This window comes from Anabrus simplex, chromosome 3 (assembly GCF_040414725.1).
Source record: "Anabrus simplex isolate iqAnaSimp1 chromosome 3, ASM4041472v1, whole genome shotgun sequence".
Lineage (NCBI taxonomy): Eukaryota > Metazoa > Arthropoda > Insecta > Orthoptera > Tettigoniidae > Anabrus > Anabrus simplex.
The window spans coordinates 504,861,371-504,887,588 of NC_090267.1; the positions used below are offsets into that span (position 1 = coordinate 504,861,371).

The 26,218-nt window shown below is 40.7% G+C and overlaps 1 protein-coding gene across 1 annotated transcript in view; it reads left to right on the plus strand.

Moving 5' to 3' along the window:
* Positions 1-26,218, plus strand: part of LOC136866577 (exosome complex component RRP43) — an 80,322-nt gene that overhangs the window by 23,366 nt on the left and 30,738 nt on the right. Inside the window, exon 5 of the mRNA XM_067143669.2 lies at positions 17,601-17,721. Within this exon, the coding sequence (XP_066999770.1) occupies positions 17,601-17,721 (121 nt within the window). The remainder of the gene's footprint in view (positions 1-17,600; positions 17,722-26,218) is intronic.

A 26,218-nucleotide genomic window follows, 5' to 3' on the forward strand; every position in this document is an offset into this window, starting at 1 on the left:
TAAACTGTATCTCACGAAACGACGGCTATGGCATATGTATGGATCTTGGCGTTAACGCCCCGTCACTGCGATAATTAAAGCAAGTACTGTACCGGTACTAGAAAAGCGATCGGCGGGGAACTTGCATAAGAGACCATCTTAGCATCGCATTCGGGAGGTATTGTTTAGAGAATCTCGGAAAATCATAAAGCAGAGGGTGCCCACAACAATTGCAAGGAGACACGGCGCATTTCGACAGCTCTGCTTGAAGACGGAACGAGTTTCGTCATATGTTCGCACGTATAAAGCGTCCATATTATGTCCAGGGTTAGATGTTTATATTTTTACATTTTTTCGATCATACTGCCGAAGAGGTTTTCGGCACTTTGCTCAGGGCACTGCAGAGTAACTGGGCTTTCAGGCAGGAATCGAAACTGCTCCTTCTTAACACAAATTCAGTACCTTTTGATATTATCGTACATGATATGTTAGCGAGACCAAAACAGATGTTGCACCCTACGTTAAAAAAAAAAAAAAAAAAAAAAAAAAAGAGAGAGAGAGAGAGAAAAGAAAGCCATGGGAGGTCTTGGGATTGCCTATTACTGTTTAGGTCCTGATGTAAGACTGGGAATGTTACGTTTTCGTGTTAAAATACCAAAAACTGCAGTCGTTTTATTTGCGCACGTTACATGTTAAATGGTTGGTATCATTTCAAACTCGTACTGACATGTGCAGCGAGCGCGCTTTCCAGATGACCTCAAGGTCACGAATAACCGTAATTTCTGAAGTGTTTACATTTCTTTTATCTTTCCAATTTGATTGGATTTGTGACGCGCAGAATTGAATATAATGCATTCGAGAACTTTTAAGAATCGATACTTACATTCGAAACCATGTTTTCGAGTTCAACATAACCTTTAAAAGTCGATGTAGGCCTAATTTGCGCGGTACGAGATTTCCAGAAACTGACTACGAACAATATACCGGAGACCAAATTACAATGAAAGATTGAGAAATGAACGGATTTCGCCATCATTTTGGGTGCTTTTGTATCCAATGTGCTTTATTTTATTAGATGAGAGAATCAAAACCAATTGTGGTCGATTGTCGTTTGGCTTGGCGTTATTAGATTTTTCAAAGTTTGGCTAGCCTAATCAAAGTTGCTGAACTGAAAGAAGTTTTCACGGGAAACTGACGAAGATTCCCCTGTAAAATTGAAAATAAAGTACCGGGTACCGAGATTTTGAACTCGCGTACCGGTAATTAATGCGGTTTCGCGGTCTAACATACCCGCCTCTCATCCAGAGGGCCCGGGTTCGATTGAGACCAGGTCAGGCAATTTTACCTGGATATAAGTCTGGTTCCAGGTCCACTCAGCCTACGTGAATACCTTTAATTGTGGAGCTATCTAATGGTGAGATGGCGACCCCGATCTACAGAGCCAGGAATATTTGCCGTGAGGATTCGTCGCACTGACCATGCGGCCTTCGGGCTGAGCAGCGGTCGCTTGGCAGGCAAAGTCCCACTGGGGCTGTAGTTTGGTTTGGTTTAGGAGTTTTTGTAAGATTATAATTATACATATTTAATTTTTGTGATGTTTAGCCAAATTGTTGATGGTTTTCATTCATTCCTGGATTTTCCGTTTTCCCGTGTTATACGTTTTATTTTCATGGTCCCTCGAAAAACGGAGATTCGAGGTTTCACTGTATAAAAATAATTAAGTATCAGAACAGCATGAAATGTCACTGTAAAGGATGTGTGATACTATACGGTACCAGTATATTTCTTCTCCCAGATCAAGTTAATGGGAAGTTATAATATTCATTGGTATTTCGAAATTCCTTTCATCTGTTGCGCACACATTTCATGCGTTGAAAAGTTTGTGTACACTTTCTTGTTCGGTCAATATTGCTACTCACGTCAGACGAGTAGTGATTGTCACTTCATATAAAGATCGCGCAATTTTAGAGCTTGGTTGATTAAATGTGGCACACAACACAGACACATTAACTACTGAATGATTCTTAAAAGAGCTGTCTTCCATTCGATGTGCAGTGTGCCATAATTATGGTGCTCTTTTTGATATCATCATCATCAGTTTTCGACTAAACACAATAAAGGGGGAAGGTAAGAGCAACTACACAATATCAGAAACCACTCCACACTCAGAGAAAAACATTGGCTGAAATTACGCGGATCTCCGCCGACCAAAACATACGTAAATATCAGTAGGGCCAACTAGTGGACAATAAACCAGGAAAGTGGAAACAGCTAGGACCTACCGAGGGCATGGACATGGCTTAGATTGCAGATTCCGAAATAAATCAACCATGATCCTTAAATTTGAAAAAATATTATTTACAAGTGAAATTTTACAAATACATTCCGAAACAAAATCCACCAACTTACAACTTACGAACTATAACCTCCGTGATACACATATCTTAGAGGTTCTTTGATAATGCCTTCAGTACAAGTTTCAAACTTCAAACCAACTATACATCTAGTTACAAATCCAGTTGTATAGTGCAATTTAGTAGGTTAAAAGCAACATAAAAAGCAATTACAATTTACAGTGAAGGGAACGTACTCTCCTAAACTCTAGCGTACATCAAGTGACACAGAACTACCAGAGGCAAACCCCAAGGTAAATATATTAAATTACAATCTACATATTTAGTGAAATAAGAAATGGGAATCCCTCGAAAACAAACAGGCAAGCCCAGCTGAAAAGCTAAGGAGTCATAAATAATTAATTTGCCGAATCTAGGTTAGGCTAGGACAGACTCCTATACGAAATAGCAACCGAACATTACGGAAATTTTAGCTGGAACGGAATTCAAGAGTGCTTACCCGAAGGTGGCCCATCCTGGAAGCGAAGCGTCGCACACGACGTTAAACTTCCGACAGACCAAGACAGACTAAGGCAGACCAGGCCAAGACAAGACCCAGACAAGTTCGAATTATCACGAACGCAGCTTCGCTCTCTATATATAGGTAAACCGTGGCCTTGGAGTAGCCAGCACCTAGTTTCACCAATCACAATTCCTACTTTCAGTCACGAACTTTAACTAAATTTCTCGAAAACACACGTTCACGAATCTTCCATTTTCAGAATAGTTAGAAAATGCCTTCTAGAACACATAACCAACAAAAGTGTTCATAAATTCATGTAACTTTCCAGATACTTCCATTAAGTACAGAACTGAAATCTACTATTTACACATACCATATGTTACAAATATTACACAGTACAGGTTAGGTCATTACAAATAAAACATATTACCACACTTCAATAAACATTTTCCACTTCCACTACATTGTTTACCTGTGACATCTTCCTCCCCCCCCGAAAGTCGAGCCATGCTTGACCATTAACATAGTTTCACTGGGGAGAAAGCAATAAAAACGTTCTCACACAGTACAGATAGTAAAGATACATTACTCTAACACACACGATTTCTTGAAGTTGACTTTCTAAGTAATCAAAGCAAAACAAACCACACTGTTACATAATTTTCAAAAATAATGAAGGTGTTCGTAGATCCACCTTTTCAATAAATATCACAAAATCTACATGGATGGTCACAATTACACTTCAAAACGCCTTCTGACCCTTTCACAGTTGTTTAGACAATTTGTACTCTGTCCACCAAAGGATATACACACTTTCTTTCTGCCACATGGTAACGTCATCCAGGAACTTCTCACTTTGTTGCTAAACAGCGTTCAAAGTCTCCTTATAGGCGAGATTACGGACTAAGTATTTTGCACCACTTTTCCACACCAGTCACAGCACAGCTAGACCACAGGTCCTCGCTGATGATGCGGCTGCCGACACGGCCGTTTGCCGCCAGCCTCCATTCAACTTCAGTCCGACCCCGGTAGCTGTGTAATTGCAGTCCAGTGGTATCTTGCACCAAATAAGCAGATGGGTGAGACACCGTCCAGTCAGACTGCCACCATTAGGATGTTTGCCACAGGATCGTGGTGCGGGATGGTAGCGCCCAAGGTACAGAGTGTGCCTCCCAACTTGGCACTTCAGGTTGCTGTCAGAAGGAGCTGGTCACTGCAGCCACTGCAACATAAACAAACCGCAGCAGACAGGGGAATACTTGAGGTAAAAGTATGCTGCTGGGCTCAAAGATCTTGCGTAGAGTCACCCAATGGGTGGCTTAATGAGTATGCAGTAGGGACTCTCCTTCGCACACCAGGGATATTAGGGCACTAGCCCCAGGGTAAGCACTGCTATCTATAATTCATTTGACAAGATTATGGTGGGGGTGGAAGGAACCTATAGGAGTTTACCCTAAACCTGAAAGTAAGGGGAATAAATTCCAAGGAGCGACCCTAAACTTTTTTTTTTTTTTTTTTTTTGCTAGTTGCTTTACGTCGCACCGACACAGATAGGTCTTATGGCGACGATGGGATAGGAAAGGCCTAGGAGTTGGAAGGAAGCAGCCGTGGCCTTAATTAAGGTACAGCCCCAGCATTTGCCTGGTGTGAAAATGGGAAACCACGGAAAACCATCTTCAGGGCTGCCGATAGTGGGATTCGAACCTACTATCTCCCGGATGCAAGCTCACAGCCGCGCGCCTCTACGCGCACGGCCAACTCGCCCGGTCGACCCTAAACTAAAACATACCTAACTTATAAAACTAAATCTATTACACTAGATGATACCTAAAGTATTCACTTACACAACTGCTTACAACTAACTTACAATAAAACTTATTACAGTTGAACCTGACATATATGTATATCAAGGGGAAGAGAAAAAACTACTTGTAACTCAGAATTAGAAATCAGACTTACGCAATACATCACGTATTTACTGAAAAACCAATAGAATAGACCGACATGTGTAAATCCTTGCGAATAATAAATACATTAAGACAGAAAATATTATTTTGAACTTGGTCCAGCCTTAAAGAACTAAGATAGTTTGGCTTGTTTCACTTTTCTAGCATTAAGAGTATAAACCACCTTTAGCAAACTTAGTAATGAATTCAAAGCATTTTCACTACAACTTTTCACACTGATGTAACGCCTACACACTTCAATGGCACTTAACACTTCACACAGTTCAGGGGTCAAGATTCAAGTCGTTATCTCCACCTCCAATGTCACTATCGCTTGTTGCTGGTCCATCACCGCCGCGTTGTTGGCATACGTCAGCAATAATCTCTTCATCCGGTAGTTCTCCACATACAGCCAGACTGTCATCGAAATGCACAAAAGTTACATGTAATAAATATCATTTTTGGTCCGTATTGATGATATTTGATTGAAATAATAACATTAAGTTATTTATTATTGATTAGGTGGTCTAATAAATAACGTAATGTTATTATTTCATTCAGTGCACAAAAGTATCGCATTCTCCACCCTCTGGTAGCGTTAGCTCATTGCCAGACAAAACTTCATCCCCATAATCATCATTAGAGACAGCCTCTTCTAGTAAGGCACCAGCTTTGGGGAAACAGTTGCTGATTGTGGAGGAAGACACCTGCTTTCAGGCAGCCGAAATAAAATCCATGGCTTGTAGCAAATTAATGGAGAGAGGTTCATTTCCTGCATCACTCAGTGTTATTAAATGTTGAACCAGCATTTTTCTATAATGCACTTTGAAATTTGCAATGATCCCCAAATCAAGTGGTTGTAGAACACTGGTACAGTTAGGAGGGAAAAATTCCACTCGGACTTTCTCTCCAGAACGATTTGAGGCGGATGTGCTGCACATCGATCCATAAGAAGAAGGATCTTCTTCTGTTTCTTTTCAGTTTTTTCAACCACTGTTCCATGGGATTCCGTAGGTTTTGTTTTTACACTCTTAAAACACCTTGGATTCTTCGATTTTCCTATCACAAGTGGAGGAAGTTTGTCAGATCCATCTTCATTCGTAACGAGAAGTACTGTTACACAAATTTTACTTTTCTTCCCTCCATGGCATGAGTCACCTTTTTCAGCTAATGTTTTATTAGGAATGAGATTGTAGAATAGGCCAGTCTCATCACAGTTGTAGATGTTTGGAGGCTGAAAATCGCTTACGATACCCGACAGAACCTCTTCTTTCCAGTGTTGCACTGTGACGTCGTCCGTGGATTTTGAGTCACCGGAAATTGTTCTCCCTCTGATTCCATGACGATCTTTAAACCCTTGCAACCATCCTGACGAAGCCTTAAAATCAGCAGTGATAATCATCATTTCAGATAAATCTATCGCCTTTGCCTACAGCATGTCTCCACTAATTGGTAGAGCTGCATCCCGCTTTTGGTGGAACCATGTGAAAAGTGCTTTCTCCAAATCTACGTACCACCCTTCTTGCTGACTGATGTGTTTTAATAATTAATTAATGTTATTTGTTTTACGTCCCACTAACTACTCTTTTGCGGTTTTCGGAGACGCCAAGGTGCTGGAATTTAGTCCCACAGGAGTTCTTTTACGTGCCAGTAAATCTACCGACATGAGGCTGACGTAGTTCAAATACCACCGGACTGAGCCTGGATCGAACCTGCCACGTTGGGGTCAGAAGGCCGGCGCCTTAACTGTCTGAGGGCTGTGTTTTGGTCATTTTGAACCCAGTTTTAAGAACTCATCCAAAATAGCGTTTCTTTTATTGACGATTGTACATAGCGTGGTATAAGCAATCCCTAAGTCTGAAGTGATTTCAGTTTTTGTTTTGTGTGGATTAGCGTCCACTTCTCGTATAACTTTTCCTTTTCCTGTTCTCCATGGCTAATCAAAAGCAACTGAATGACAAAACGACTGTTCAACGGTGCACCCTACGGGTCAGGGTAACCACAGTAATTCCCAACTAGTCAGTTAAATATATCTCAGGGTATCCATGCCTCCAGAAAAATGGTTAATTTTTCTGTTTGGTTTTACGTGTGTCCGAGGAGAAATAATGGTACCATACGCGGTTCAGAGAAAGTAACGATATCGTACGCGGTTCAGAGAAAGTAACGATACCATACGCTCAGTAGTTGTTTTGTGAACGCAAACTTCAGTCATCCTTTTAGAAAAAATATATATATGCGCACAACGAGAACCTTACACACTAAGTAAAACTATTAACTACCAATATGAATGAAAACTCACTTCATCATATAAGAAATTAATCAAGAAACACATTTATTAAATTGTCAAGTTTCGCAAAAGAAATGGTTAATATCAGGTATGACTCATAAGCTTCAATTATCAACTTAAAAAATAAATATTTTAATCAGTGAATCAAATATGTTAGGTCAGCGCTGCCTAATTCCTAAACTAAGCTTACATCTTAACACACTGAGTAACGTATTCCTGAAATGAATTATCTTCCCTTTAAAAATTACATTTGGTCACTTAAATATATTACATCACAGTCTTTTGGCCACGGTCGAAATTCGTTATATCAATAAATTACTCCATCAGTCACGGTATAATTATATACCTCATTGAAAATACAACCATCACGTTGTTCAAGTTTCTGCGAAAATGAATTGAATTTGAATAATATATCCTGAATACAAATATCAGTGACCTAAGTTATGTTGAAAATTATCTGAGTTCGTTGGTGCAGGTTAGCGTGAAGAAAATGAAATATTGAATGACGCACTAAGTTCCTCGGTCCGATTGCCATTTAAATTGCGGCTCCTAACTAAGTATTCACTCTAATAATATTCCATATTAACAAAACATCGATGATATCCTACGTAAATGTCAAATAATTTCCCTATTCTAGCTAAATAATTTCTTATGTATCGTATTCCAGCTCGATATACATACAGCCAGTAAGCATTTATCATATATAGGTGTGCTAATACCAACACAAAGATATTTCAATACTACATTATGATACTACTTGCATACAAGCTTATTCTTCCATGCAATAACCATTCATTCAGAATATGACATAATCATGTATTCATTTACCCATCACCGGTTGTTATTATTGTCAAACCACTTTCACACATCATTAAAATATACGTAATTATTGTTCATACCTTGCTATAGTTCCTCCCTGGGGCATACTTTTATTCTGTAATCTCACTGCATGTGCTCCAACATCACATATTAAATATATCAAATACGCTTTACTTCCTATTACTCTGCGCAATATATCATTTAAAATACTATACACACTTCCATTATCTCATCATTAACCTTCAATTCAATTCATATTTAATTCATTTATCATCCATAACTACCGCGTTTAACCTCCAATATTAATTACACAACGATACGTATCTCATCAATAGCGCAGAATTCGTTCCTCAAAAACGCATTTTAATCATGCAACTCCGTATATAACCCCAAATTCAGTATCTTTCCTTTCAATAAAATCATACAGCAAAGAGTATGGTAACTTATCTTAACCAATTCAACATGCGTCCCTCTGTGACGTAACTGGGTTTGACTATTACTACATCACTCATGGACCTTTCTAACTAACCGGGATTCTTTGAAAACAGCTGTTACACTATGTCGTACTTTTAAATCGTATTCCTTCATCCTTGGATAAAATAATGTAGTAACACATTACCACTCCGTAACGAGATATCGTCTTAAGTATTTCACACTGCACTTTCTTATATTCACAAGCACACTTAATTATCTCACGCTTAGGCTATTCAGATCTACTGTATATACTGGTAATACTCCACATAAGAAATTATATTACTTAATACTATTACTTAGCTCGCCATTCAATATCTCGGGCCTTAGTTGCTCCTCGGTGTGGTCGTAGTCCTTGGATCGGGAACTGGGCAGGATTTCCACCAGTGGTATCTCAGGTAGTGTGACCTCCTCCACACGGGTCGGGTGGTTTTAACGGCCAGGATGACATCTCCCTCCAGGTTGGTCTATGCCGATTTAGCAAGCCATCATCTGTTCAGCAACACAGTAGATAATATGCGATGATTCTGAAAAATATAAGCTCATCATAGTTCCGCGTAGAATATATATATTTTTATGGTGATTGCTTCTTTATTTGGTTTTCCTTGCGATTATTTTCACTAAGAGTGGCTTAATCTCGAGCTCTCACGTCTCAATCAAGTTCCTATTTTCAAACGGCTTTGCGTCTAAGTATCTGGACGTATTATTCAAAGCTTCAGGATTTTACTCCCTCTTTCCAGTATTTTAATGCTTATCTATTCAATTCGCTCAATATTTCCTTCTTCTCAGCTTAATGCTTCTCGCTAAATATTGCCAATCTCGCTTATTTTCGAGTGCGAAGTTCGGAACGTCTTGTTCTCACCACGTCAATTTTTCAAGTCAGTTTTTTTATAATAATCTGTTTTATCCTTCTTATTTTTTTAAAAACAATTCTATCGATTCTACACCATTGTACACCGCCTTCATAGTGGTAGGTTTAAGTTAGTCATGGCCTCCTAGCATACATCAATATCGATATCTTATTATACATTTCTTTGCCTTGGCTGGCCTCTACCTTCCGTAGGCGCCATTTTGAATACGTCCAGTAAATGCATCGGGTACAACGGTAAACACCAGATACCGGCATCATGGACATTTTACTCCTCCATTGTTTCCACGAAAGAAATTCTCATATTCAAACAAATTTACTGTATTTTCTTGTTTCCGCACCCAAACCACCCACTTTGCTTATAATGTATCTTAATCTTTGGCGGCGTGTCAAAAACGACGAAGGTAGAGGAAGAGCGAAGGGGAGTCGCCTTTCTTAAGCCGCTAGTAAGTAAGCGTCAACAATGTCACTCGGTGAAACTGTTCTGTTTCAGCAACGAAACCCGATCACTCTACTTCTGCCCACGCCGACAAAGAGGAAACTTCGTAAATACAGTAGTTTCTTTTTAAAAAGCTCATTTTCATTACAATTACGCAAAACTCAGTTATATTTCACTGACATTTAATACGTATAACAGCGAATTACCTATAAACGGATTACGTATAAATAAGGTTTAATTAACACTCTTTTAAATTATATTTTGCCGGGTCCTAAAGGAAATTACGTACAAATACGAATTACGTAGAACAGAGTTACGTATAAAGCAGGTTCAACTGTATTGTCTTATAACTAAATCCTTATAAATACCTTACAATAAACTAAATCTACATGGTCACCAACAATGGTATTTACCCCTCCCTACCAGACTTAAGGTACCTTGATATGGGAGAGGTGGACTCTGCTGATCCTTTTCCTTTCGGGATCACTCACCAATAATGTCACCGGGGTGAGGAACTTTAAGATGGTGCAGGGACCTTGAAATCTGGGGGCCAACTTACTGATAACATGGTCCGCAGCACTACTGACGGGATGTGTTTTAATAAACACCTGGTCACCCACAGACAGATCGTGCGGCCTTCGCCCGTGGTTGTAATTACGCTGGACCCTAGCGTAATAAACCTTCAAGTTCTTTCGTGCACAGTGCCAGTTAGCTCAAATCTTTTCTGGGCTGGCATCGTCGGGCAGAAGATCATTAATTGACCACAGATTAGATAGAGGAGAATTCAGAGTAAAAGCCAACATTAACGAAGCAAGGGTTTGCTTGTGGCTTTCATGGACAGCAGTGTTAAATGCAAATGACAACCAATTTAATGAGGAATCCCACTTGGAGTGGTCTGAGGAGTGATAAGCGATGAGGGCAGATCACAGGTTACGATTCACTCTCTCAGCATAATTTGGCTTCGGGTAATACAGGGCGGTGGTTACATGAGCAATGGATAGATCAAAACAGAAATTCCGGAACTGGGCAAAAGTAAAGGCTCTTGCGTTATCACTTACCAAAAATTGAGAGGGTCCGAACGAGGCGAATATCTAAGCACGAGATGGTGGTGTTGGCGTTAGCCATACGAGTGGGGAACAGCCATGTAAAACGCGAAAAGGCGTCAACACACACAAGTATGAAACGATAACCATTCTGAGATCTCGGGAAGGGCCCGATGTAGTCTATGAACAGTCTTTCCTTTGGGCGAGAAGCTTTGCTCGGAAGACAAGAGACCTAGACGGGTATTCGGAGCGGGTTTGCTGATGTTACAAATCTTACAGGACTTGACAAGGGTACGGATCTCACTATATATTGATTTCCAAATTAAGTGGTTATGAATCTTTTCTCTTGTTTTGAAAACGCCCAGATGACCGCCCACTGGGGATTCATGAAAATATTTGAAGAGAGCCGGGACCAGGTTAGTTGGGACTACAATTTTGGGGTCTCTGCGACCGCGAGCAGGACAACACAGGACACCGTTCTTAAGAATGTAGGGCTTAACATGCTCACCGGATTTAATCCTGTCGATAATCCCTTTTAACTCAGCATTGTCCTGTTGATGTTTGGATATATCCTTGAAAAGGAAGGGAGAGTCGGTGAGAACTACATTGACAAAAGCTGATACTTGTTCGGGAGATGGGTCTGCTGGCTCCGATTGAGGGTCAGAGCTGCCTGGATAGAACATCCTGCTGAGGCCATCAGCCACAATGATTTCAGTGCCATGAATGTGACGGGCTTCAAATTGGAAGGCTGAGATGTGCACTGCCCAACGTGCTAGACGACCGGTCTTTCGCGGCTTGGCCAGTACCCAACTCAACGCCTAATTATCAGTTTCCAGATCGAAAGGAAGATGTTCCAGGTACATTCTGAAGCGTTCTAACGAGAAGACAACAGCCAAGGCTTCCAACTCATAAATGGAATAATTTCGCTCAGCAGGATTCAGGGCACGTGAAGCATAAGAAATAGGACGACGCCCTTCTTGAAATTCCTGAAGAACAACACCGGATATGCCTGAGGAAGAGGCGTCTGTCTGAAGGATGAAGCGTTTAGAAAAGTCTGGCATAGCCAGTACAGGAGCGTTACATAAGGCAGATTTTAAGTCCATGAAGGCTTCACGTTGGGCATCACCCCACAGAAATTTGGCATCCGTTCTTCTCAAAGCATTTAATGGGGCTGCACGTTCAGCAAAATTGGGAATGAATTTGCGAAAGAAATTAACCATGCCAATGAATCTGGCTACAGCCTTGACGTCCTTTGGAGGGGGAAAATTCTGGATGGCGGCAGTACGAGACTGATCGATTGAGACACCCCTCCCCAACACAATATGTCCTAAGAAGGACATCTGGGGTTGTGCAAAGGAAACCTTGGATGCCTTGAGGGTTAGACCTGCTTTACGCAGTCTTTCAAGCACTTCGTTGAGATGGAGTAGGTGTTCCTCGAAGGTTTCACTAAAAATTATGAGATCATCAAGGTAATTATAAACGAACTTGAACTTGATGTCCAATAAGACATAAAGTAAATCAACCAAAGTACAGTCATGATCGACAAGACAAGAAGCCATGTTTTGGGGTTTACCATCAGAACTGGCAGTTAGTCATCTACCAGTACTTTGGCCTGGGGGTCCAGAGCCAGCAGTGCCTAGTTGATCCACAGTTACGGCAAGAAGAATGGGTGGAAGGGCTTCTACCCATGGCAGGTTTTGCATTGCCGAATGTCCCAGCCTTGGGACAATCCCTCTTGAGATGAGCCATGGAGCCACAATTGAAGCACGAACGAGGATTACACGAGTTGGAAGCAGGTGACGGGGTGGTTTTAGAATCCTGAGGAGAGGGCATGCTTATAGGAGGTAGGGCTAATGCAAGGCGTAGCTGGTCAGCATATCGAATGACTTCAGCGGACACTGTAATTGCTTCCAACTGGGCGAACGTTGCTGGTCAGTGCGAAAGAGCCAGATATGATCTATAGTTCGGGGCGAGACCTTCAATTATGTTGGCAATCCTCTGAGCCTCTGAATAGTGGAGCTGGAAAATCTTAGCTTGGAGCTTAATGTCTTGGACATATTCAGATAATGACTTGTTAAGATGTTGTACTCTGAAATAGTGCTTCTGCACTAATGCAGACAGGGCGCGAGCAGAAATGAAATATTCAAGCACATGGGCATGAAACAGATCTATAGACCATCTTTCCGAAATGGCCCTGACAATATGCTCAGAAAGAGCTCCAGAGACATGCTGGTATAGAATTTGAAATACGTTGTCGTTACTGAGATTATACACTATTGCCTGGTCCTTGAACTCTGTTAGGAAGCGAAGGAAGGAAACAATTTCATCAACGGAGTTAGCTGAAAATTTCGAGACTCCCTTAAACACAGTGGTCAACGGGTGAGGCAGATTGGGGAAAACAGGTGTAGGGGGTGCTTGGGAAGGCTTAGAATAGTCCAGAGGATTTAGTGAGGCCTCGTACCTTTGGTTTGGGTGCCCTTGTGAAAAGGACGGAGTGCAGGATAGGTTAGGACTAACGTTATCCTGCAACGTTACGGGGGCAGACAACCTCATTTGAGAAAGGTTCTCACTAACCTGAGAGACCATTTGGGCATTAACCGGTTGTGTAGAGGTTATGCAACTTGATACCGGTGGCGCTAAGACAGGGGGGTGGTTTTGCACCATTGCATCAGAACTGGGTTGATTAACAATAGAGGGCAGACACTGAGCCTCAACAGAATTACCAGGTAGCCCAGGAAAACTTGTACGGGTACCAACATGCAAAAGAGATATATCATTAGAATGACTTACAGATGTCCTAGTTCTAGACAATGAAACAGAAGATCCTAGGGCAGCATTATTCGCCTCAGACTCCTGAATAGGCCTAACACCAGCACTAGGTGTCAGAATGCCCACTTGAGCAGCAACAGATGCATCACCAGAATTAACGATTTCATTCATTTCAGATGGGATAGACACTTGAATTTCAGAAACTGTTATTTAACTTACTGCCTTCAAGCAAACCACTGTTTATTTGTCCAACCCTTGTCCCGTTTCCTTACGGGGTCGGGTATGAGGTGAGATGAATTTGTTGTGGCAGTTTTTTATGACCGGATGCCCTTCCTGACGTCAACCTCATCAGAGGAGTTAATGAGAGATGAAATGAATGACGTGATATATGATAGTATGGAAAGGGTGAAACCCGGTGCCGGCACATAGCCTACTCCTGTCGAATAGCACCAAGGGGTCTGCTCAAGGCTTAACGTCCCCATCCGACGGACGAATCACCATCAACAGCGTCATATGCCCTCACTCCATATGAGCACTGCGGAGAGGTTTGGAATTTAATCCAGGCTTTTGGCACGCAATCTAGTGATTAGAAATTCTATACCACCACCTCCCCTACCCTGTCGGCCAACATTCTGATGGTGAAAATTTTTTCGACCAACGGGACTCGAACCGGCTAACCTCAGTGTTAGACCGTTTTTAGACTTCAGCGCCTTAACGATCATGGCCACCAGGCGGGCTTTCAAGCAAACCACTGATTCTGTCAAAAATTCTGGAAAACTGTTCTAGTAAGGCTTGTCATTTCTGCCGCTCAGCTTCCGGCAATTTGAGAGACAACAAATCCTTAATTCTGTCGAGATAATGTAGTAACTGCCCGTTAACCCGCGCTAATTGGCCATGCGAGGGCTTAGAAGCACCAAAGGACACAAGAATGGCGTTAAATTCAGGTAACCTATCGTTAATCACGGCTAAAGACTCGCGCAACTCGTCTGTAGTTAACTCGGGTATGGTTATAGGTAGGTTAAGCAACTGTTTCAACAGTCTAGTGTCATCTCTGACATTGCCTGTTGAATTAATTTTTCGGATACGAAGTTCATAAACGAGTTCAGCTTTTCTCAAATGGAAAGGATTAGGAACAGCGCGAGCCATCCTGACAGGTAGAAACAAGATTTCAAGCGATACAAGAATCACAACTTTTACAGAATTTTAGGTTAGGTATGATCACGGTTCACCTTTCGTCGTCTGCAACCCAGCGCTTGTCTCTGCTACCAAATGTAACCTTTACTACAGTGGTTACACAAAACAAAGCACTAAACACAATAAAGGGGGAAGGTAAGAGCAACTACACAATATCAGAAACCACTACACACTCTGAAATTACGCAGATCTCCGCTGACCAAAACATACGTAAATATCAGTAGGGCCAACTAGTGGACAATAAACCAGAAAAGTGGAAACAGCTAGGACCTACCGAGGGCATGGACATGGCTTAGATTGCAGATTCCGAAATAAATCAGCCGTGATCCTTAGATTTGAAAAATATTATTTACAAGTGAAATTTTACAAATACATTCCGAATCAAAATCCACCAACTTACAACTTACGAACTATAACCTCCATGATACACATATCTTAGAGGTTCTTTGATAATGCCTTCAGTACAAGTTTCAAACTTCAAACCAACTATACATCTAGTTACAAATCCAGTTGTATAGTGCAATTTAGTAGGTTAAAAGCAACATAAAAAGCAATTACAATTTGCACTGAAGTGAACGTACTCTCCTAAACTCTAGCGTACATCAAGTGACACAGAACTACCAGAGGCAAACCCCAAGGTAAATATATTAAATTACAATCTACATATTTAGTGAAATAAGAAATGGGAATCCCTCAAAAACAAACAGGCAAGCCCAGATGAAAAGCTAAGGAGTCATAAATAATTAATTTGGCGAATCTAGGTTAGGCTAGGGCAGACTCCTATACGAAATAGCAACCGAACATTATGGAAATTTTAGCTGGAACGGAATTCAAGAGTGCTTACCCGAAGGTGGCCCATCCTGGAAGCGAAGCGTCGCACACGACGTAAAACTTCCGACAGACCAAGACAGACTAAGGCAGACCAGGCCAAGACAAGACCCAGACAAGTCCGAATTATCGCGAACGCAGCTTTGCTCTCTCTATATAGGTAAACCGTGGCCTTGGAGTAGCCAGCACCTAGTTTCACCAATCACAATTCCTACTTTCAGTCACAAACTTTAACTAAACTTCTCGAATACGCACGTTCGCAATCTTCCATTTCCAGAATAGTTAGAAAATGCCTTATAGAAGACATAACCAACAAAAGTGTTCAAAAATTCATGTAACTTTCTGGATACTTCCATTAAGTACAGAACTGAAATCTGCTATTTACACATACCATATGTTACAAATATTACACAGTACAGGTTAGGTCATTACAAATAAAACATATTACCACACTTTACAAATAAAGTCTTCAATAAACATTTTCCACTTCCACTACATTGTTCACCTGTGACAAATAGAACAGGCGTACTGAAAGTACAGTTCGCATCATCCTTTCTTTAGATGCTTTATAGCCTGGTGCACAACACTGCTGTTTGGAAGCAAGAGTACAGGTTGGTAGGCATTTCCAATATAGGCGTAACTCATCGCGTTGTAAATTTGTTCTGGGACCAAACCCTCATCAGAAGAAATGTTTCAAAATCCGAATTGAACTGTTGAGCAGCTTCTGCATTTCCACTTAACAACTCGCCTTTTACACTGACATCATGGATGCCATGTTGCTATTTAAAGCATGTAAACTATCCGGATGATGCTTCAAAAGCACCCTCCATCCCAAGAGCTTCGAAGAAAAACTACTTTAGTAATAGAGATCGGTCCTAATACTGGAGTCCCTTGAGCTCACTGCTGCTCCTCAAACATAAACTTTTTCATAGTTTTTCGATTTTCCATACCACTGTTTGCATCGGACAAACAAGCAAATGATAGAAGTTTGTCTTTCTTGCATAAAATATCCCGCGCGGTACAATCACTGTTATGGGCACACACCTGTTGAACGGTAGAACCTCGTTCTGTATTTCGTACAGTATCCAACTTCTGTTGAATTGTCAAAACAACATGCTTTCATTTGATTGCCATTGTTTGTAACCGAACTGCACTGAACAAAAACAAGACAATGACAGATTGGTAGGGTGTGGAATACAGCAGGTGCTCGCGGCCGTTGACACACCAGCTACAAATAACTTCAAGGTCGTGCCACCCCTGCTACTATTACGACTCAGCAATATTATTCCGACCCTTTGTAATTCTGTATTACTGTAACTCCTAACACTCATGCATTTTAGTGATTTTTTTAATATCGTGGTTAAGCCGCAACAGGGTTAATCCGATTACAGTAAATCGAGAGTTGAATGTACTTAATCACTATTGTGAAGCAAGATTCAGTTTACTCTTTCCTCTTGTCATCTCTCAATTATATTCCACTGACATTCCACAGCTTGTTTCCAGGTGATGGTTGATTTGAACCCCATCTTCTTCAGCTGCAGTGCATAGTTTCCCTTTCTTGTCTCTGAGGCACCAAAATCCTTTAGGCGTTGGAACAACATTAAATGTATACTGTATATGCACATACAGTGAGAGCCATGGGGCTGGTGCAGTGCTTGGGTGACATCGATCTGAAGGTACACCAGTGACATTACTGGCAACTGGCTGGCTACTTTGCGTGATAAGTTGAATCCCAAGTGCCTGCCAGCTCCTGGCCGAGAGATAACTTGACCTCCCTGTACATATGCACATATTTCATTACAATGGACTATGATACAGTGTTACGTTCTCAGTATATTGAAATTGTCTGAATTTTAAGAAACTTACTTAAACTATAAACATGACATAAAAACATATATCGTCGCCATAAGACCTATCTGTGTCGTAAAGCAACTTGCAAAAAAAACCAAAAAAAACAACAACATATTATATATGTATTTGTTCTTAGCTATTTATCTAGACTTTAGCACTTACGAAAACTTACACCTAATTGTCATTGAAAATGTTGTTTTGTCCTGGTGGAACAACAGTCGTTCATTTTACCTTAATGTCTTCATTTTAGTCACCTTCCCAGTGGTGGAGTATGATGCGGATAAGGACACTACTGTGGTATCAGAAAAGAAGCGGAAGTCTCTTACTGTCCACAGTGCTCCCGTAGCCACTACTTTTGCCATCTTCGATGAGTGAGTACGTTATATATTTCATAAGTAATATATGAACGAAGAGAAAGTGTGGGTCTCTCTCTCTCTCTCTCTCTCTCTCTTCCCCTCTCCCTCCAACCCTTGTCCCATTTCTCTCCAGGGTCGGGTATGAAGTGAGTTGAATCTTTGTTGCTAGTTTTTGCAACTGGATGCCCTTCCTGACATCAAGCTCATTGGAGGAGTTCATGAAATGAATGACAGTAGGAATGAAACCTGGTACCAGCACATACCCTATCCCTGTCAAACAGCACCAAGATGTCTTCTCAAGGGTGTAACTGTTCACTCTCCTCATCAAAACATTTGGGGAGATGAAAGTTATTACCTTGAGACACATGAATATCAAATAAACTATATGTGGCTTGCCCGCAAATTGCCACGCAAATAGAAACAATTAACATTCCATGGTTTCCCATTTCTCTATGTGATGTTTGGGCGCCAGGGTTACAGTTTTAAACAAAACTGTAAACCAAAATTTATATTTACTAGCATAGAGACTTATACTTAAATCACAGGGGTAGGATTTTAAATAATTAACCATTAAGTATCGCTTAAGAAAGAAAATTAACGCAATATAAAATACAAATGAATTTATTATACAAAAAAATGAGATGAATCGGAAAAGTTCCTTAAAGCGTGGAGGAATTTAGAATTTACGTTACTGAAATGACTATTGCTTGCTTTATCTAATTGAAGCTCACCAATTGCAGCTTTCGTTGAAGTCATCGGGTTTCCGTGGTTACTCGTTCTCTTCTTCTCGATGTAGAATTGGCTCCATGGACATCCTTCCTTCCTTCTCTGATGTGGTACGGGCTATCTGGACTAGCACTCCCTAATTGCCTAGTCTTTAAATTAGACATTGGCCCTATACTTGTAAAAACTGATCAGCGTTGATCGTATGAGGAGAAAATTCAGAGATATGAATTTTTCCATATTAGTAGAAATCTCAATCCAACTGAGCTATACTATTTATACGGTACAGACTTGTACCAAATTCTGTAGACTTGAACTAAACATTGTTCTTCGTCCAGAAGATTTACTGAATATAACACAAGCCGTAAGCTTGTTTCATCTCACGTAGATCCAATAACATAACCGCAGCTAAGTACTGTATCGAAGCGAGCACATACTGTCTCAAAATCAACAACGTCGTTCAAAGTAGATGTTCTAATACTAGTTAGGATCCCGTTCTCGTGGTGAGAATCTCTATATATCCGGGCTCACCCCCGCTCTTGGTAACAGTTCAATCTCAAAACTCATATACAACGAAGTATCTAATTCGTAGATCGATTTATCAATTCCCCTTCTCTTCTTTCTTGACAAGTCCAGTAGGCGTGTCGATGATGTAGCTGACCAGCTTGCAAGCCTCGCGCGCGGGTCGCTGTTTACTAGCCTTGGCTCATGAGTTAAACCCAGTGAGTCATGTAATTTTCCACGCTCAAGAATAACCTTTTCCGTATACACAAATATGAGATGAAATGACAACAACTATATTTCAACATATTAACCAAATCCAATACATAATAAATTCCTATCTTTCATAATATAATACTAAATAATAAATGAGGTTATAATATATACAATATGATTGCAAAAACCTAATTTACAAATGCTTGACGTAGAATAAATATGGTATTACGAATAATTGCTGATGGCGGATAAACTTGATATCAAATGATATCGCGTAAAATTATATTATATTAAATTAATAGGGCTGGAGAAGCCTGGACGGTTACAAGGGTTAACATCCTTTTGAGTGTTGTGCCATATTCTGACCAAACCTTGGAACTCTATTCTCCAGCTAATTATGCTTTCAGAGGTTTTCTTCCTTCCCATGTCTAAATTTTTTAGTGCATAACACAATGAATGTACACAGGATTAGGAAAATTGTTTTTATTTCTTTTTCTTTTTGTCTTTGAATGGCCATGCATCCTTGTTTGGTTATAGGGCCTAAATAGTCTAAGAGATTGTTGTATTATGAAAGAAATTCCAAATACTCCTGTTGTTCCAGAACATTGTAAAATGTAATGTAATCAACTTCTTCTTGTCCTGTCATAATAGCCCACTCCACTCTCTGTATACAGCTTCTGCATTTCTGGAGGTCTCTGAACCAAGCACAGAAAGCTTTTTCTGTGATGCTAGTGTATCTCAACTTCTGGGATTGCTGCAATATATTCACGTTGCTTCCTTTCAACTGTATTTCTACACTAGGAAACGTAAAGAACTTGCAAGGCACAAACAAGACAAATACAGTAGATCCCCTATTTAAAGTTTTTTACGGGGACCTGATCTTTGCCTGTATTAGCATAAATTGTACCATCATACATTATTTACACAGTGACAGCAATAAAACAAGGAGATATCTACCCTACACTCTGTACTGTAGTTACGGTTTGTGCTTCATTTTGACAGATGTTTGTCAGTGGTCGCAAAACTGCTTCAGTTTAAGGTTGTTCTTATAATGTTATACATGATATCCAAACAAGTCGGGAAAGATACCAAACTCGCACAAAAACACATTTAAATAGGTATCAGCAATCGGTTTGTTTAAACATTTTCATGGATGTTTTCCAAGCAGCGGCTTACTCATTAGCAGGTATTTTCTAATTCCAATAGCCTGAACATGCATATTCAGTTTCATTCTTAAAAACGGTAATAGCATCAATCCAGAGGCTTGTGGCAAACATATCCCTTTTCTTACTTCAAACAGCGTCACCTAACCTAGGTTTACCGTGCCCGTATTATGAAAATATATTTCAAGCTCCCTGTAGAATAATATTTTCGCTATAAATTTACACGAGAACAGCTTTTCTGGAATTTAACAAGACGCTGAAGTGAGGACGGAGACCTCAGGCTTGCTCAAGATCGCACGGAAGATGATCGATCGCATTCAGTATAAACGCTGGAGTAGAGTGTATGAATATTGATAACGGATAAAAACTAACACGTCCGAATTTACTTGTTATAACAGATGAATCAGTAAAAGGGTTCTCATTGTAACCGAAGAATATTGCACATATTAACATAGCAATTTTCAGATGTTTTAATAACATTGTCATTAAAACGGGTGTTCAAATTCCTCTGCCACCTTGAATCATCCTTAGCAAGCTTATGACACCTTTTTCACGGGTTCTTACTGTCACATAACCGAAACAAATAATATTAAATATTTGAGAATTTTAACATTTCCTTAATGCGAAATGCAGATTTTACCCTGATTGTGAATTATGTTAAATCGAATATAAAATTGCATTGCTCTTATGGAATAATTTTTGGGACTGGAAATACCTTCCGTTAAATGCGGGTTTACGTTAATTCGAGGTCGCGCATAATTGGAGTTATACTGTACGTAGAATATTAAAGGGCAAGGTATATAGTTTGGCCAGATATTCACAATTACTCAGCTACCCACAAGTCAGCTCAGCAGCATGAAATCGCCTGATGCATCAGTACCTGAACAGCTTCTTGCTGTGGATGGAGGCGGTAGAATAACACCCACGGTATCCTCTGCCTGTCGTAAGAGGCAACTAATAGGAGCCTCAGGGGCTTTCAGCTTGTGAGCGTGAGTTGGCGACCCTGGGGCCCTGAGCTGAGTCATGGCATTGCTTCCACTTACTTGTGCCAGGCTCCTCACTTTCATCTATCCTATCCAACCTTGATGGTATTAGAGCACTTGAGGCCTAGGAAGTCTCTTTTTCACGCCCTTCGTGGCCCTTGTCTTCCTTTGGCCGATATCTTCCTTTTTTGAAGTGACAGATCCCTTCCATTTTTCTTTCTCTGATTAGTGTTATATAGAGGATGGTTCCCTAGTTGCACTTCCTCTTAAAACAATAAACACCACCACCACCTCCTGAATAGCTCCCTCTGTGGATCAGTAATAGTGTTGGCCTCTGGATTTCAAGATAGTGGGTTCAAACCCGGCAGAGGTAGTCAGACTTTTGAAGGGCGAAAGAAAGTCCATTTGTCACCTGATGTCGTGTGATATCGGCATGTAATAAAAGGTCTCTGAGGACACATTTGGTGTTTACCTGATAAAGTTAAAATGCAGCCATAGACTCCCAAGAGATATTTGATTTACCTTGCCATCCAGTAGGCCTAGGGGAAAATAAAACAGCAAGCGACCAGATGGCGTCAAATTAAAAAATGCTTGCACATGGTAGCTGAGACTATAAGATGACTATTATTATTATCTGAACATAAATGACTTGGTCCATCATCTGTCTTTGGAGCAGAAATCTCCTTTTCAGCAGTTCAGCCGTAATTTCCCTTCGGTTTCTCAGTCAGTGTGCGAGGGACAGGTCTTGCAGTGTTCCCCCCAGAAATTTTCGTAAGCCAGGTGCCCCTCAGGGCATTAACAGTAATATAACTGCAAATGGAACGATTTTAGTGTTATCACGAATAAGACATAACAGAGTACTGTATTTTGAACTTATAGAATTCTACTGCTCGATCATAATCAAGTAACACCGGGATTTACTACACTGACTTAGCAAATGTCATGGGATAATCACCTAATTGCGTGTGGGGCCTCCTCTGGCCTTGCGAACTGCAGTGAGACGCCGTGGAGGTGGAAGTTTGCAGAGCGGCCGCCAATGCTGGTCTGTTCGTGGGTGCAGGATCCATGGCACGGAGCCTGCGTTCCAGGACATCCCAGATGTGCTCGATAGGGTTCATATCGCGGCTCCTGGGTGGCCATGGCAGTCATTGGACCTCCGCTGCATGTTCTTGGAACCATTCCTGGGCGATGTGGGAGCGATGTGGTGGTTCGTTATCATCTTGAAACGCCGCAGAACTGTCTGGGCAATGGAAGGCCAAAAATGGGTGGAGATGGCCTCCGAGCAGCTCAACATAATGCGTACCATTCAAAGTCTCTTCCAGAACAACTAGGAGACCCATTCCATACAAGGAAAATGCACCCCAGACCATAACAGAGACAACAGCACCCTGGACCACACCTTCAAGGCAGGCGGGATCAATCGCTTCATGTGGTCTGCGCCATACACGGTGACTCCCATTGGCATGGTGCAGTTGAAATCGTGATTCGTCCGACCATATCACGTTACGCCATTGTTCCAGTATCCATCCCTGGTGACTGGTGACAAATGCGCGTCGTTGTGCCCGATGGCGTTGAGTTAAAAGTGGCACCCGTGTGCGGCGCCGGCTCCCCATAGAACTCATGTTCCTACGGATTGTCCACTGGGAGACATGTCTAGCACGGCCTGTGTTGAATTGAGCCGTGATTTGTTGCACGGTTGCCCGTCTGTCACTATTGTCAATCTGTCTCAGATGTCGCCTGTCACAGTCATCGAGGGAGGCTGGACGGCCGGTCGTTCGTCTGTTGTGGATGGTGACACCCGCATTCAACCATTCACAATACATCCTAGACACGGTTGATCGTGTGAAGCCGAATTCCTGCACCACTTCCGAAATCGCACTTCCCATCCATCAGGCACCGATTACCATACCCCGTTCGAAAGGTGTCAGCTCACCACGTTCCACGTTACACCTGTCACATGCACAGTCACTGTTCACAGGTTCTCTTACACAACTGCCGCTGGCACAGGGGGCGTGTGGTGTGCAGACAACACACCTGCGCATCAGTGCTCCGCTATCCCATGACGTTTGCTCAGTCAGTGTACTTTGTTGCTGTGGAGTGCAATATGGGTTTGTAACGGCATGTGGATTCGAGTGCTCGCATGCGATTCCACGCTAATCGAGAGACCACGTGATAGTCAAGCTAAACATTTAAACTCTGATGTAACAGGTGCAATTATGCCGACAATAATTAAAATTTATCATTTAAATAGATAGTTTTAGTATTTACATTTTAATTTGCAGCTATCAGTGAATCAAATATGAATGAATATTATGTAACTAGCACACACCGTATTTACTCGCGTATTAGACACCTTTTCCCCCCCACTTTTACAGCCAAAAATAGAAAAGGAGGGTCTTTGTGCAGCGAACACAGGACTTCTCGGTTATAAAGAGCTTCAAATTGTACGTGTAAACATTCTATACGTACTGTTATTTAACAAGCTTAGAATCTATTTCAGTTATACTGGCTATTTTCGTCGGAGGGCAGTATTTCTAAACGTAAAATGACAACAAATGGTGAACACATCTTTTAGGCCTACGGTACGTATAAGAGTCCGTTTTAGATACTCATATCACGTCATTTGTTACATCTCTTTAATTCCTCTGGTGAGGCTGACGTCAGGAAGGGCATACGGCCGTAAAAACTCGCTACGAAGATTCGTCTCACTTCATACTCGATCCCATAGAAGAAAGGGATAAGGGTATCGTGTTATCATATAATTAAATATTGCTACAAAAGAACTTAATGGCCAGTCATTTGTCTCTGTCAGTTCAGCAGTAGGCCTAGCTCGCAGTAAACCTGATCGCTGCTTTCATTTGTATTATCGCCTTCCGTCGCCAACTTCCCTGCATTGCTACCAGCGTGTTGGCATTCTAAGTGACGTCATCTTCACTGCTATCTCTCGCCAGTCGCGTCAGCCATGCTTCATTCTCTTTGAGCCATGCACTGCAATCAAGAGCATACGAGGTCCCGTCTTTTTGAACCTTTTAAAAATAATTTCGTTCCTGACTATTGTACCAGATTTTATATGAATGAATGAATACTGATCTGCATTTAGGGCAGTCGCCCAGGTGGCAGATTCCCTATCTGTTGCTTTCCTAGCCTTTTCCTAAATGATTTCAAAGAAATAGGAAATTTATTGAACGTCTCCCTTGGTAAGTTATTCCAATCTCTAACTCCCCTTCCTATAAATGAATATTTGCCCCAGTTTGTCCTCTTGAATTCCAACTTTATCTTCATATTGTGATCTTTCCTACTTTCATGAACGCCACTCAAACTTATTCGTCTACTAATGTCATTCCACGCCATCTCTCTGCTGACAGCTTGGAACATACCACTTATTGCAGGTTATAAACTTCATTTTCCTTGTCCGTATTGAAGATCTACTTGTGATACAATTCCTTTAGGTTTGCCAATTGCCACCTTTTCAATACAATAAATATATATTACAAACTTACATATTTATTATGATGTTTACCTGGTACATGTTTCGCTCCTTTTCGTGAGCATCATCAGCCAAACTATCATTAATCTAAGATTGTGTAAGATCATAAAACAATTCCGTTGGTTCAAGATTACTCTTATAAAACTAATTGACAATCTTATAACATTTTAAAAGTCATACAACAATAAAATTATGTCTTAAGTTAACACTTTTTGTCTAAAATCTTCTTCAGTCCAAACATTTTATCGCCAAAACTCATCCGGTGAACATCTTTTAAAATTGGTTAAAAAATAAGAATAAAATAAAAAACTTTGAAATCTGACTAGTTGTGTTGGTTCCCGTTGCTTAACTTGTATAATTATCATTAAAACTTCATAACAGTATGGAATATTTTCTGCAGTTGATAATTGTCATTATGGTCGATAGATTTGTTCTCGTTGCTGGAGTAACATTTCTTCTTCTTCTTCTTCTATGTCCACATAGGATCACTTTAGTCAGTCCGTCGTTCAGGTCTCTTTGAAGGGATTGTTCGGGCTTTGCGGTCCTCCCAGTACTTCTTCAGACGCTCCGATCTTCGTTCCCTTTCCTCAGTTGAAAATGTGCGTGTTGTTGGTTTGTTTTGTGTAAGGGTAAAGCGGAGGTTTGTATTCTTGAGTTTTGTATTCAATTTTATCTTATTTTTGGTGTCTTCTGTTGTAAGGCCTATTTCCTTCAGATCCTCTCTTACTTCTCTGATCCATTTACATCCTGTTGTGGTATTTTTTGAGACGAGATTGTGTTGTACTAGTTGTTTCAGAAGTCTCGAGTCCTGCATCCTCATGATATGTCCAAAGAATCCCAGTCTCCTCTTACGCATAGTATCTGTAATGGGTTCTAGCTCTTTGTACACGACTTTGTTAGGTATTAACCGCCACTGTCCATCTTTCTGATATTTTTTGTTGATACAGGTTCTTCCAATCCTCCACACAATTTTCTGAAGTCTGTCAGTCTTTGATTGTTTATTCAGGTAAAAGAGTGTTTCTGCTGCATATGTAGCTTCCGGTTTTATAACTGTGTTGTAGTGTTTTATTTTTGTATTTATTGATAGACATTTCTTTTTGTAGATATCCCATGTTAATTTTTGTGCTTTAGCTAATCTATTTGTTCTTACTTGGATTGAGATTTTTTCATTTAAGTCATGTGTTATTACTTCTCCAAGATATTTAAACTGAGTTACTATTTTGATTTTATTACCATTTATGGTGACTTCTTTTAGCTGTGTTGGTTTTTGGGGCATAATTTCTGTTTTTTCAAATGATATTTTGTGGCCAGTTTTATTTGCAATGTTTTGAAGTTCTGATATCTGGGTTTTTGCTTCTTTTATGTCCACTGCTAGTAATGCTAAATCGTCAGCAAAACCCAGGCAATTTGTTTTGATTTTTCGGCCAATCTTTATTTTG